The sequence below is a fragment of the Thermobia domestica genome, chromosome 4 (genome assembly GCF_964235325.1).
Source record: "Thermobia domestica chromosome 4, izTheDome1.hap1.1, whole genome shotgun sequence".
NCBI classification, from domain to species: domain Eukaryota; kingdom Metazoa; phylum Arthropoda; class Insecta; order Zygentoma; family Lepismatidae; genus Thermobia; species Thermobia domestica.
Window position 1 is genome coordinate 323,382,759 of NC_137457.1, and position 13,321 is coordinate 323,396,079.

The 13,321-nt window shown below is 35.4% G+C and overlaps 1 protein-coding gene across 1 annotated transcript; it reads right to left on the minus strand.

Annotated features, from left to right (window-relative positions):
* Nucleotides 1–1,803: 1,803 nt before the first annotated feature.
* On the minus strand, nucleotides 1,804–12,784 carry LOC145684405 (metallo-beta-lactamase domain-containing protein 1). The gene is made up of 4 exons (XM_081756708.1): nucleotides 12,541–12,784; nucleotides 8,509–8,673; nucleotides 3,539–3,652; nucleotides 1,804–2,071 (listed from the first exon to the last, which is right to left on the minus strand). Exons 1-4 carry the CDS (start codon nucleotides 12,695–12,697, stop codon nucleotides 1,851–1,853), a joined length of 657 nt encoding a protein of 218 aa, XP_081612834.1. The 5' UTR covers nucleotides 12,698–12,784; the 3' UTR covers nucleotides 1,804–1,850.
* Between the last annotated feature and the right edge of the window lie 537 nt (nucleotides 12,785–13,321).

A 13,321-nucleotide genomic window follows, 5' to 3' on the forward strand; every position in this document is an offset into this window, starting at 1 on the left:
TATTTAAAAAAAAATGGTATTGATTTATAATCTGAAATAGTACAGCTAGGGATAAGCACTTACCCAATATAGCGCAATTGTAATAATTATAGTAGCAATCCTTTAAGAGGAATGGAACCCATAACTTCTTCGCTAATGGTAATACCTCTGCTCCTCACTTACAGTAGAGCGGAGTTATTAGGGATATTACACACAATGAGGACGAGCCACTGGCGTCTCTGACATCTAAAATTGGGGGCATCAAAGGAAGTGATTTAAATGGTACTACCTAGCTCAAACTGTTTATTATCTTCGATTCCATTTGTTACCTTTCTGCTTACCTTCACGGACCCTCTAAAGTATATCAAGAACTTTGTTATAATGGTTTCACAGCTTGAATATTATATTCCAAATAAATATAATTATTATTATTTATATGTTATTATGTCATTAATACATAAATTAAATTAGAATAAAATATTGAATATTTTGTACTTCAAAATATTGGGGGGAACGCGTGCCCCTCGCCCCCAGAGACGCCCATGGGACGTGATAGTCATGTGCTATTTCACTCAGCGAGTGCACCCCACGACTACTCGTATCGTTGAAGTACTGAAGTGGCATTTAGAAACATTATAGTATAAATAAAACTTTCACTTTTCAGCTCACGTAAACAGAAACAAGAACGCATTGTGAAATGGGGATTGCAAGTAGGTATTCAAAGACATTCTGATTCGTAACACAATACGTACTTCAAATCCTTCTGGAATATCGACCTCTAATGCTGTGCTTGGTGCCACATTAATGTTATGAGTTCCAGTCCTAGGTTGGTTCTCAAACTAGATTTCGAAAGTAGTCGATTTATCTGGAAATTCTCCTCGTAGGATGTGCCTAGTCTTTTCATTGCATTAAGGTGCATGATAGCTCAATGGTGTAGCATTCACCTCTTTAAATCGAGACCTTGGTTCGATCCGAGACCATGAGTTTGCCACCCACACATATTATATATATACTAACATGGAGAAGAAATATAAATACTAACTGTATATATGGCACGGGGTTCTTCACATGTATTGCAGACTCTACAGGGGGCCACAGTGTGGAAAATGTTCTGAAAGGCTGGTCTAGTGCAAACCTCCCATGGCCCCCGTCGATCCAATCTCCAACAGAGAATGAAGATTCCTGAACTTAGTGACCGAAGGATTTAAGCAACGATTTTTGCTATCACCATGATGTGTCAAAATTGATGATGATGCATCAGTTCCTGAGATTTTTTCTCGCAGACGGATGGACAGACAGGGTAAATATATAAACGAGTTTCAATAAAACAAATTATTTAAAAATTGAAAGCTAATGCCTGATTCATAGGCAACCATATTAACGACCAAGCTGCGAGTATTGCGTAACACAAGATGTGGTTCGCCGAGTGGTATACTATCTCATAGAAATGTATACAAAGGAGCTTTCGTTACATCAAATTCTTTAAAAATTGAACTGGTTGCCTAGTTCGTAGGCAACCTCAATAACAGCAAAGCTGTGAGTGTTGCGTAATACAAGATCTGTCTTGCTGATTGGTATACTACCCCATGGAAATGCATAGGGAAGGGACTTTTGATTGTTTATACCTCGGGATCAACTGGATGGATCACTATCATTACCGAACCTGGTTCCTACCTTTCAATCCTGTACATCCTGGTCAAAATTGATGGTCATCCATCAGTTAGTTCTTAAGATTTTGTGTCTTCCGGGCAGACGGACATATAGGGTAAAAATATATGAAAGAATTTTGGTAAACGAAAGTCCTTATTAATAAAAATCAACTGATTGTTTTTTTGTAAAAAAAGATGATTTAATAATACCAAAACAATCTCTTATACTAACGTCGCATTGATCCGGCTATCCAGAAACTGTTTAGCCATTCGTTTCATCTTGTCTGTAACTTTGAACATAGGGCCATGGCCAGGAACGATATAGTCAGCTTTCAAGAGAATTGAATTCCTGTTTCTTTCTTGTGCTTCAGCATTATCACTCCCAGCCACAAACTTCCAAATGGACGGATCCTCAATGTCTTCCTCCTTCTCAAAAAGATCACCTACGGCACGTAAAATGACACACATCAGTTAGGTAATCTAATTACCAAAGCTACTTAACGCTTTCAATCCTACTGTAGTTCCGGAATATGCTGTAAACTTACGTTAAATCCAAGTGTCGTTCGGGAACGACACTCCATTTAAAATTTAAAATGCCAATCAAAAATGAATTTTGTATGTTCTCTTACTTGAAAAAGTAATTTTGAGTGCTTTGTGAATTATTTAGTGGAAAAACTGGTCCAAAAATGCCTTTCAGTCATTGTAGAAAGAGAACTAAAGGTTTAGCATTAACATTCACAACACACAAGCATTATTACTTTGCAAGAAATAAAATCACTGTTTGCAATGTCTTGTACATAGATCGCCATCTTCTAGTAGATCGGTATTTTTTCTCTCATTTCTAAAAGTTTCAAACGTTTAGAGTAAGAACTTCGGAAGATATGATTTTTCTAAAATAACCCTTATTTTCTCCAGGACACGGGACTTTTTAAATAATATTATTTCATTTTAATAACTGTCTGTTAAAAACTATTTTGTTTTTTACAAACTAAATACAAGTATTATTTACAAAAGTAGTTCACAGGATTCCAAGACATGATACATAATCAAAGCCGAATTAAGGTTTGATGGAGCTCTTTATATGTCCAAATGAACACAGACACCACATATACAGAAATTAAGAAACTAGTGATATTTTAGAAAGCAGGCTACCAGAAGGGGCTCCATTATTTAATCATAGCCTACACAACAGGAAGCACTGTTGCTAAGTATATGTATATTTTATTTATTGATTTTCTTACACTTTGGAAATATATATCCAGTTTTTTTAAAGTTGTTTGGGGCCCCAAGACAGTGGGGCCGTAAGCTATAGCTTATTTAGCTTATACACAAATCCGTTACTGTACATAATCAAATGCAACTGAGTTCGTTCCTCTTGTCACTGCTTTAACTTAGATTTTAGAGGAATTGTTTTCTGGCAACACTAATTTCTATGGATGGCAACACTGAAAATTCTTGAGGTTCATATTTGCTGTTGTAGGATAACATTATCTATGAATGTGGTAAGTTGCATTTCATTATCTCCTTTCACTTATGAATAAACAAGCAAAAGAAAAATGGTAACTTTTGTATTATTTTTTTGTAAAGCAGGCTCTTAACGCAAATTCATAAAATAAACAAACAAATAAATAATTCTTTGCTTAATTTTTGTTTTTGTATAACTTAGGAGCCAAAGGTCTGGACATTGTAATATTTCAAAAGTTTCGTAGCAAGTGAAGGCCTACAAGCATGTCAAATGGAATGGTTTCGGTTGAACTCGTACCACATATAGTGTGTGATTTTTCTGAAAAAGTTCAAATGTAGGACGATAACAGAAGAGGATATGAAAGTCGGGAGAGAAGTATTTTAGAATTTACCATAATTTATCTGCTCAACGAGTTTTATATTAAAGAGAGAGCTTTGATATTTACCTGTAACAGCTACCACTCCATAATTTTTAGTATTTACTAATACAGTAACATCTGCAAGAGTATGACCAGGCGTTGGAATTACTTTCAGGTCGTCATCTATTACATATGGTTCATCTGAAATTAAATAACCATATATATATATAAGTGATGTTAAGGTACTTGGGTTCGAAACAAAGAAATGTTACGATATGTTATATTATAAAAGTAATTCAATTTAATTTTATTTACATAATCTTTTGTGTTTATTAAATTTTCTTATCCTGCAAAGGTTTAAAAAGAAAAGTTTATTCACTTTAATTAAGATATCTGTCTACTGTTTTGAAACACTACTGCAAGCTAATACATTGCACCAAAAGAAAAAAAAATCTTTAGTTTTACGTCCCACGGTTATGCCGGTTAGGCTAAAGGAGACGATGATGATGAGAGATGAGTGAAATGGTGGAATGAAGAAAGTGGGAGGAAACGAGAGAACCCCGAGAAAACCCACGAGCACGATGTTTGTCCACCACAAAGTCCAACCAGGGACCCCAAGCACCGGAGAGGAACGTTCTACCACTGAGCCACCGCGCCCCCTGCATCAAAAGAATTTACATAATAAGACTTTGTTAAATAACTTGTCACTTAATCAGCGTTCTATTTTCAAAAATATGTATCTCAGCAAATGTCTGAAATATTGTAAAATCATTGTACTAATTCTTTTCAGTATTTTCTTAGATTGGCAGAATTTAGAATATCTGGAATTTGGTGTCCTGGAATCTTTAAAGGTTTTTGGTCAGCAGAATGTTTTTCTCAATTGAGGTCCCACCTGCTGCTAACGCGGTCGTTGTCCAGAAACTTCTTTGAAATCTGCAGTCTCACGTTTTTCGGTCATATAAAACGATTCCTTTCAAATCGCAGTAGAGAGACTTAGGGAGAGTCTTGAGGAGATTCGTAGGAGTAGATCCTCAGAACAGATTTGGAGAAAAGACTGAAAGTTGAACTATAGCCTGGCCGGCGAACGATGATTTCTGACAGCTCAGCTCGCGAGGACGACTGAGGAGTGCGGTGTTGCCATGTGCTTCTCGCGCAAGGGGAGAATCGTCTGCTTCCTCGTTGAGGGTGAGAGGGGGAAAGTTTGGCAATGAGCGATGGTTACCATGGAGACGCGACAGGTTGTGAGCCTAAGATTGGTTGACCTGCTGTCTTCTGCTCGCTCGCCGTGGCCTTGTGCGAAGCTGTCAGAAATCATCGTTCACCGGCCAGGGTATAGTTAGAAGTGAGAAGTTACACGAATCATTATATACGACTATCAGATAACATTATGATTGTGTTAGAGTCTTCGAACTTGAACAGCACTTTAGAGATCTAAAAGGACATAATATTATGTGTATTCAACAACAAACATTGTGAATTCTGAAGGATATCTTTTGTATTGACCGGGAGCTGAGATGTGAATTTGGATCTTCCAGACAACGAGGAATCAGCATCACACAGGCATGACATTCTATTGGCCTAATTCCTTTCTTTATTCCTACAAATGCCAGACAATTTAAACACAGTCAATCTAACACTCTTTAAAAACCATTTTGATTATGTTAAAACCTTATTCTAATACACTGAAATGTCATAAACACAAAGTCGTTACTATTTCCCCTACAGACAGCAACAAATATTGCCCTAATTAATCTAAGCATAAAAACTGTCCAAATTAGCTCAAATTTTAGGAGTGTATTTTAAAGAAAAGTCTTAGATATTTCTCTTATTTAATCTGGCTATTACTCAAATACTACAATCCCCATGAACAATTTTATTTAGAGTAAGCCAGGTTAACAATATAAAGAAATATTAAGAAACTATAAGAGCTTTGTTTTTGAATTAAAGTATTTAAGTGATTTAATTTCGATTTCTCATTACCCTTAATAATTGACTCCATAAGTGTAGATTAAGGACTAAATTTTAAAGACATATCGCGGAATTCTGCATGAATTATTAACAAAACAATGAGTTGAAAGAAATACAGGGATAATTGTTAAAGGTAGTCAAAAATCGAAATTAAGTCACGGAATACTTTGCACTCATAGTTCTTTAAAAGAAAACAAAACTCACAATACGAAATATAAAAGTAAGGATCCTGTGACTCAGTAACAAAATCGAAGTAGATGACGTTACCAGAGAAGAAGGAAATATTCAATTAAAGTAAGGAACACGGAGACACAAGGTAACATATTCTTTTTATTCCCGTGTTTAATTTCTATTTCTATTTTTGGATCAAAATATCTAATACGTTTCAGTCAAAAAATTTCTTGTAAGTCTTATATCTGGAGAACTACACATAGTGTAGCCAAACCCAAACTCTCACTTAACTCAGTATGATGTGCTTATTCCGCAGAAAATACGAAAACTTGATTTAGGGGCCGTTCAAAAATTTTCTGGCCCCTGATCCAAAAACTAATTATTGGCCAAGATCGCAATGTTTTGATTTATTTTTATAATAATTATTATTCCTAAAATTATTTTCAGATAAATAATACCGCATTATATGGACAATTAGTTTAAAAAAATATATTTTTTCTTATCCAGACATCCCTAGTACAAAACTACCAGTAGTGTTAAATTAATAACTAGTTACTAAAAATTTAGCAGTTCAATACTAAAAACGTGAGTATGAAATAAAAAGGTAAATATTTGTAAGGTAATGTGTCTTTTGCAAAACATTACGTTACATATTTACAGACGATTTGTAGTGTGATTAACGTTGCACTAGAAGTTGGGTAACGTGTCATTATTATTTTCGTATTCACGAGAATGTCTGTCATATTATTCACAACTTACATCGAAAGATGCAAACCACGACTGCTCCTCAGGGATGCCCACATCCATTATGAAACAAATAAGAGAATATTTTACATTCAGTTTCATCTTTTCTCTTAATGTGTTATTCAACAACCCATTATTGGTTTCAAAGTTCAAACATAAAAGACTCCATAATAAACTGAGAAAGATTAAAGAAGCATTTAAAAATTGTGATGATAACGTTTTAATATTAAGGGCAGAAAGTGTTTTTAAATTTGGTACGAACCAGAAAGAAAGAAAAAGGAGAAGAAATGTAGTGTTACGTGAATATAGACACTAGACCAAAATTTTTTTAGTGTTTTATTAAACAATTAATTTTAAAAATGTCTAGAAAGCGAATTCACGGATGCTATACGGATATAAACTACTTTTAGGAACAAAACAAGTTGAAGTGAAAGGGAAAACATAAGCTATTTGTGAAACAGAGATGTATACTTGTGTCAAAATATTTGTGAAGTTACGAAGTGAATTACAAGGACTTCCGTACTGACGTCACAGAAAACAACCTTTTATGGTTAGGATAGTCCAGAAATAGAGAACAGAAAGATGGAAAGTGAAACACAAATTGTGTATAAAAAACTCTGGTAAATACTACCAAAGGAGAAGTTGCCTTTTACCGACGAGACCTTGCGAGTCGCGTTAACCGAGTAGTTTGTCGCGAGTCAATTATTTGTCTTGTCATATCATTATTGGATAGCTGTAAGGATAGAAACATGTAAGTTGGAATATCTCTTTATTGTTTTCTAATAAGCATGAAATGATTACCAGAGGTAGCATTAGCCCAATTTGTATTCCTCACGCACCTTAGGGCTTTGTGCCAGGACTTATAATTATATTTGTTGCCTCAGGTTAACTCTTGGTTTAACTTTTAGATCATTAAAATCAATAGAATTTTATTGAGTATGACCAGAGAGGAATAATATCTTTGATTGCTAATTGATTTATGTAAATGTTCATGTAATTACGCAAGCTGATTGGTTCAATTCTCAGGTAGACTATCATTTATGTAGATATTTAAATTCACTTCTAAGGACCAATCCAATTCAACTTGTCTAATTCATTTAAGTGTTAAAATAAAATTGATAGACTAGGAATGAGAGTAATCATTGAATTTTAGTAGCTTTAATAAAATCCCCGATCTCTTTCTCGCCTGACAAGGTAATTTGCACTACCGAGTTATTACATCATGCATCTTTATCATTATAGCATTATTAGCACAATGTAGTTTATATTGACACGTCTTATTACGTATTAGTAGTAATTGATATTGAATTGCTTGTCTTTTAATGTTTTAAAACAGATTGCTGTTACTTACTAATCACTTGGACAACGTGTGTATTTGGTTCTTTTAACGTTTCAATGGAGATAAGACTGTTACGGTTGATTTCAAGAGATAATACATATACAAGAGTTCAGACGTAAAAGTATGGTGACATATACAATCTGTAGAAGACAAATCTCTGAAAAATACAGGGTGTCTAAAAAGTCCCCTGACATAGGACAACTCTGTTATCATCAGATTTACAGCAAAATGTGAGAGGGGAACCGTCTCCAAATATGATGTTTTCAATCTAAAGTGAAGGATATTTTTTTAAATCGGACGAACCGTTTGGGCTGTACACTCTTTATGCGTCCAATGTTAAATAAAAATGCAACGTTGCCATTTACCTGGATCCACAACATAAGCGAATGAAGTTACTGTCTTTTACGCTAACGTGTCATTTCAAACATGCTCCCATTCACCATACTCTTATACAATATATCCACCTCCCAGTAAATGGCAACATTGCATTTTCATTTAACACTGGTCGCATAAAGAGTGTACAGCCCAAACGGCTCGTCCGATTTAAAAAATTCCTTCACTTCAGATTGAAAACATCATATTTGGAGACGGTTTCCCCTCTTGCATTTTGTTGTAACTCTGATAATAACAGAGTTATCCTATGTCAGGGGACTTTTGAAACACCCTATATATGTTTAAAATCTATTTTATCATTTGGATATTTCTTGTGTGAATTATGTTGTAAATAGTTCTGTAATTCCGTTTAACGAATTTAGGGCAATATATAACCAACTATTTGTGGCTGTTTATTTTAAAAGTTACAAAATAAAAAGAGAGAGGGAAAAGCCGCTTTTACCTGTTTCAAAAGGATGAATGTAATACGTGTCTTTATGAGATACACTAAATCCAACAATATGTTTCGCTTTTAGGAACAAGTTATTGTTGCCCAAGTGATCGGAATGACCGTGAGAAGAGATGACGTAATTGATTTCATCTGGCGTCACGTTACACTCAGCAAGACCTGCAAAATAACAGGAAAATAGATTGAAATATTTAACAGTTATTTAATTTAACTGTAACAGTTTAGCCTAGAATAAAATTGAAGATCAATTCCTACTACTACACATAAAAATGTCATGATATACAAAGAGAGAAAATATGCACGTCTGGTCCGTAATTAAATCCTATGTCGCCAGCACACTTTGCTGGTTAGAGCCTTTTTTATTTTAGGGGTGGCACTTTTGGCGCTGCTGTCGATGTTTTCACGTACCTCCATCGAAAAAGGAGGGAAATGTTTCTGCGGCCGAGATCTTTTACTTGTTGGATGCGAAAGCGTTGCCACAATGAATTATTTCACTGATTTCCCTCTGCTTTGTCTTGTTTAGCCATTCTAAGTAGTCTACGATATTCACTCGTTAAAGACCAAACGACTAAATGATAAATTGACAACATAGTAGAGGGCATTCACTTTTTTTCCGTAAGCAAAGGGAGGGTTTTCTCCGTCAGAGGCTGGCAGGGGTAAGGACGGAGTATGTCTCGCATATTTTCCGAGGGCACAGGTGAAATAGACAGGCTCTAGTTAACTATTACGCCACCAAATCCTGTCTCTGAACAGCCATACATTATTCCAATCTTGATGTCGGCATCCAGCTACTCAGTTCACATAAACTGCATCGCCATCCTGTTTTCTGCTTGGACACCCCGACATCATCAAAGGTAAAATGTATTCACCTGCAAAGCATAAACATTGTTAAATGAAGTTATATATGTATGCGCCAAACATTAAACCTATGTGAATGTATGTACAAACATGATTTCAAAGCGCTTCAGTGCTACACAATTGTAATTCAAAAAATTAGATCCTAGTAACCACAGAACAAAGGTTACTACATCCTCTTTGCACTTTTCATTTTAGCGTATATTTAACGTCGCTATAGCGCCTGTTCATACTGGCACATCCCTTCGCCTTGCCTGAACCGGTATATATATATATATATATATATATATATATATATATATATATATATATATATATATATATATATATAATATACAATTTTTGTCTTTTATTAACCACCTAACATACGTTGGTGCAAACTTAAGGTGAAAAACAGTTTTCTCGACGGTTTACATCGCATTTTGTAAACAGAACGTTTTATTTATAACAATTATGTCGTCCTAAATTAAACCAATAAAGTCACCGGCTATAGTGCACTTTATGCCGAACAAATGATTTTGTCACTGGATCTGGCATTGGAAGAATGGAATCACGGTCATTGGAACAGGTACGGAATCGGTGTTTTTGTTCCTCCTGTTGAGAATGTTGTTTTGGTGTTTTAGCGCTTGATGGCACTGATATTGTGTCGTGTGCTGTGGTTAATTGGTTGTGTTCAAGTCGTTGATTGGTTGTTATGTATTCTTGACTGATCATGTTCTATGTTTGAATGTTTTACGTTGAACATGTGTCAAGTGTAGTCACGTGTGTTAAGTGAAGTCAGTTTCGATGTCGTTTCGTTCTTTTGATATTGTTCAGGATTTAAATAGACCATTTTCGAGTTTCGTTGTTCATATATATATATATATATATATATATATATATATATATATATATATATATATACCGTAAATTGTATGTGTGTGTGTGTTCAAACATGTTTGTGATACTGAAGTGAATTCGGCAGACGCAAATTTAACGTCGGTCGAATGTGCCGTAGTCAGAAGTGGGTATTTGCTGTGAAACTAATGAAATATTTTTGAGTGAGTGTAGCGAGAACTCATGCAGTGCTGATTCCATTTTAGAAATTATTTCTAAGCATGTACGATGTACGTCCTGACTCCGTTATTATCATTGTTGGAAGGTGTACGAGGGTTTGGATGAGAGACAGTGGACTCATATGACTGTGAATCATTCGCATAACTTTGTTGATCCCGAGAGTGGTGCACATACACAGTCTATCGAGAATGTGTGGTTGCATTTAAAGAGGAATTTAAATTTAACTTATTGTTCTGATAATTTAATGCTTCATTTTTCTTATTACTTATGGAGAAGAAGGTTTGCTGCCGGTTGTTCCATTGGTGAAATGTATTTCATTTTTCTTCGTCATGCTGGATTGATTTATAATTACTGGTGAGTGTTACTTTATTTTTTTCCTTCTTACCTTAGATTTATAATAGTGGTTTTATTATTTATTGTTTTGGGTGTTGTTTTTTCTGGTTCTTGAGCGGGGGGGTTAGGAGCGGGAGCCCATCATTTAGATCTGAAAATTGATAGTCACCGTTTTACCTGAATTGATCTCTCGGAATAGTTTAGCGATAGTTCTCAATTATATTTCCATTATTCGTAGCAACTGAAGAGTAAATTTTTGGTGAGTGTGGCAGATCATTGGTTAACAATCGTAATCTATTGCTGCTGTTGTGATACACCTTAGTTTGCTGGTGCGAAGTTACCATTGTGATTGCTTATTAGGTGTTCCGCAGAACTTGTCCGGAATTTATTTTTCTATTGCTTCGATTGACGGGATCATCTTTGGGAATTTATCTCTCAACTGTTCAGAGGAATCGGTTCCAATGAATGTTCGGCGTAAAGTGCACTCTTACCCAGTCACCTATATATATATATATATATATATATATATATATATATATATATATATATATATATATATATATATATATATATATATATATATATATATATATATATACCGATTATTGAAGATATTGATAATCGATTTGGGGTGATATAGTTTCTCCCCTAATTCACTTGGTACTCTGTCTTACTTGAGAGTGATTATGGTTTGTTATTTGTAACTGTAATATGATCATGAATATATAAAGTCTACACGTATGACATAAACACTACAGTATACACTAACGAACTTATACTAGGGGGGGCCACTAAAAACCACGAATTCTACCTAAGCGAGTCAAGGCAGAAACGCAGCAGGGGGCCGAGCGGTAGCAAAGGGGTGCGTCCATAGGGAGCAGGCGCGTCAGAGAAAATAGGTATACAAATAAACAAGGTCGTTTACAACGGCTCACTATAAGTCACAGTACTGGCTCCGGAGAAGTCAATGGATGTAGGGAAGATACTAAGTCCATTCGTCGAACAGTGATGAGGTGGATGTATGGTGGAATGATTGAAGTGGGAGTAAACGAGAGAACGCCAAAACATCCATGCAGTGTCTTTTTCCAACAAAAGTTCACTTGGTGCAAGTTGGGATTGAACCAGGTACTCACGCGCCAGAGGTGAAAACTACCACCGCAGCTCCCAAATATTTTTCTTTTTAAATTTAACGTCTCACGTTTATGTCTTTTCGGTTGAGTGGGAGTTTAACGTCCCGTTCAGCAGCGAAGCTATATGAGACGTGGACCTACTGATTAACGAAGAATCCGAACCACGAGATCCGCCGGGAATCGAACCCGGGTGTCTTTTCAGCTAAAGGAGACTGATAACTGATGACACTGAATGATTATGAAATTATATTTTGGTTAAACTTTACAGTACATGCTCCAGATGTTCATCGAATAGTAGAACCACTAGGCCTATAAATGAATATAGCATATCGTAAACCAGGGACAAGTCGGGTTAGCTTAGGGTTTGGGGAATTTGGACTCATTTTCTTAAAATAAATAGAGTGCAATTTTTTGTGTCTGCGTAAGGATACCAACTGGTGTGAGCAGTGTAAAGTTTACCCTAATTTTTTAGTGATCCACCGATGCTAGAGCACGCATGCCTAGTCATTAGACCAGCGGGGATGGCTATATGTACCAAAAAAAAAAAAAAAAAAAATCTAGAAGGAATTACTTTCTAGTCAGTTCCTATTGTAAACATGAACCTGACCCTAATATTGTGTAATTCTTTATATATATATATATATATCTTTACCTCTAATTATAATATCTTTATCCCAAGCTGTCATAGTGTCAACTATTACATTGTTTTCAGAACCTTTAATTAAAGTGCAAGTACAATTCGCAACCATTTCTCCAGTCTCTGTTACTCTTGAATATCCTTCTGCTATAATGTGGATGTCGTAAGTCATTGCGACAAAAGTTCTAAAATTCTCAACTATTCACTTTAACAACCCAAAATACAGTTTGCAGTTTACTAGCAGAATAACGCATTACGCTTTTCATTTCTTTTCTGAAATTAAAATTTAGGTAATAAGACTTACTACGTTAGCAGCTTTTGAGCCACGTCGTCCAAATCAGTAAAATTGACTGTATGAAATAATTGATTATGATCAATGGCGCCCATCAGGGGGAAAGGGGGCGCTCGCCCCCCCCTAAGAGGAAATTGTACTTGGGAATATTGAAAATCCGTGAGGTAGCTAACGCTATAGTGGTTGTAACAACAGTTCTCGCCGGTTATATTAAAAAATGAAAACCATAAAGAAGTATATGGGCAAAGAGCATCCCTACTACAATTCAATTTCCCACACAAAACAAAGACCATGGATATTTGACACAAAATCTTTCGCTTCATTTTAACACACCACGGCGCTACAATCGGACCAGAAATGCTTGGGGAAATGGAATATCGATAATACGATTGTTTTTTACTAGAAATGCTACAATAAATGCTTCCGTCTAAAACTAGCCTTACATGGTAGGATGATACGATTTTTGCTACGAGAAATGCTTCCGTCTAAAACTAGCCTAAAACT